Source organism: Nanorana parkeri, unplaced genomic scaffold, assembly GCF_000935625.1.
Source record: "Nanorana parkeri isolate BGI_ZX_2015 unplaced genomic scaffold, ASM93562v1 scaffold2145, whole genome shotgun sequence".
Taxonomy (NCBI): domain Eukaryota; kingdom Metazoa; phylum Chordata; class Amphibia; order Anura; family Dicroglossidae; genus Nanorana; species Nanorana parkeri.
The window spans coordinates 24,959-26,235 of NW_017308413.1; the positions used below are offsets into that span (position 1 = coordinate 24,959).

At 52.3% G+C, this 1,277-nt stretch overlaps 1 protein-coding gene across 2 annotated transcripts in view; it reads right to left on the bottom strand.

Moving 5' to 3' along the window:
- Positions 1–1,277, bottom strand: part of LOC108800854 (ras-related protein Rab-40B) — a 46,007-nt gene that overhangs the window by 12,018 nt on the left and 32,712 nt on the right. For both annotated transcript variants that reach the window (XM_018572837.1, XM_018572836.1), the window contains exon 2: positions 283–343. In XM_018572837.1, the coding sequence (XP_018428339.1) occupies positions 283–343 (61 nt within the window). The remainder of the gene's footprint in view (positions 1–282; positions 344–1,277) is intronic.

Sequence of the window (1,277 nt, forward strand, 5' to 3'; positions counted from 1 at the left end):
TATCTGACCTCCGTCCTCCCCTTCAGTCTTCTATCTGACCTCCGTCCTTCCCTTCAGTCTTCTATCTGACCTCCGTCCTCCCCTTCAGTCTTCTATCTGACCTCCGTCCTCCCCTTCAGTCTTCTATCTGACCTCCGTCCTCCCCGCACTGCGAGGGTAAAGACATTTGTTACCCGGAGTTCTCCTTTAAGGCTGTTTGGTGATGTCATTGCACAGAGGAAACGTGTTACATAACAGGAAGTGGAATGCGAGGAAAGTTGTAACAATGTAACGCTGACCCACCAGAGCTGCAGCTTTATCCGGCGCCCGTCCAGCAGAATCGTCGTCGTTTTGTAGTCGATTCCTGAAACAGAGAAAAGGAAATTTGTGATTTCGGCGAATTTATAGGAAACATTTTATATAAAAACGGCAACAAACAGAAATCCGGCCGGGGTCACCGCGCTGACACTACAACCCCGGGAGCCGCCGCTGAGACACAGACATCTGCCGAGATAAAACCGAGCAAATCGCAACTAAATGTCTATTTTATCTCAGCGACCGCAATGTGTCCGGCGTCATCCGCAGCGCGGCGCCCTCACCCCAAATCTCCGCATCCTTTTCAGGTACATGGCCAACAACGGGAAAATCCCTCCTTGTAACACTGCACATAGCGGGATCTCCCCATTTCTGACACGCATGTCGCATTCCGCAGGAACATGCGTTTCAATTCAATTCATATTTGACGCACCATCATACCGGATGTAACCAGCGCACTGCCCATTGTATATAGCGCCCAATATGAACATGGCCTTCTTTTACTTTACTCTCCTTGTCCCCACTCCTCTCCTGCACATACTCTCCTCCCTCCCCTCCCTTCCTGCATATACTCTCCTTCCTCCCCTCCTGCACATACTCTCCTCCCCTCGCCTCCCTTCCTGCATATACTCTCCTTCCCCTCCCTTCCTGCATATACTCTCCTTCCCCTCCCCCTCCCTTCCTGCACATACTCTCCTCCCCTCGCCTCCCCTCCTGCACATACTCTCCCTCCCCCTCCCCTCCTGCACATGCTCTCCATGTAACCAGGCCAATCTTCCTCACAAGGCAATAGACAGAAATAAAAACTCCTCCCGACTCCATCCAGAACTGGGGAGAAGTAACGTTTTGGCTTTGGACGCAGCACAAGGCCGCGCTGTGTATAGAAGGAGCCCCCTTCCTGCACCCCGATATAGAATATTGGTCCCATCCCCCTCTTCTGATCTCCATTGTGGTTGATCCCCCCCCGATGTTGTGCACCCCAA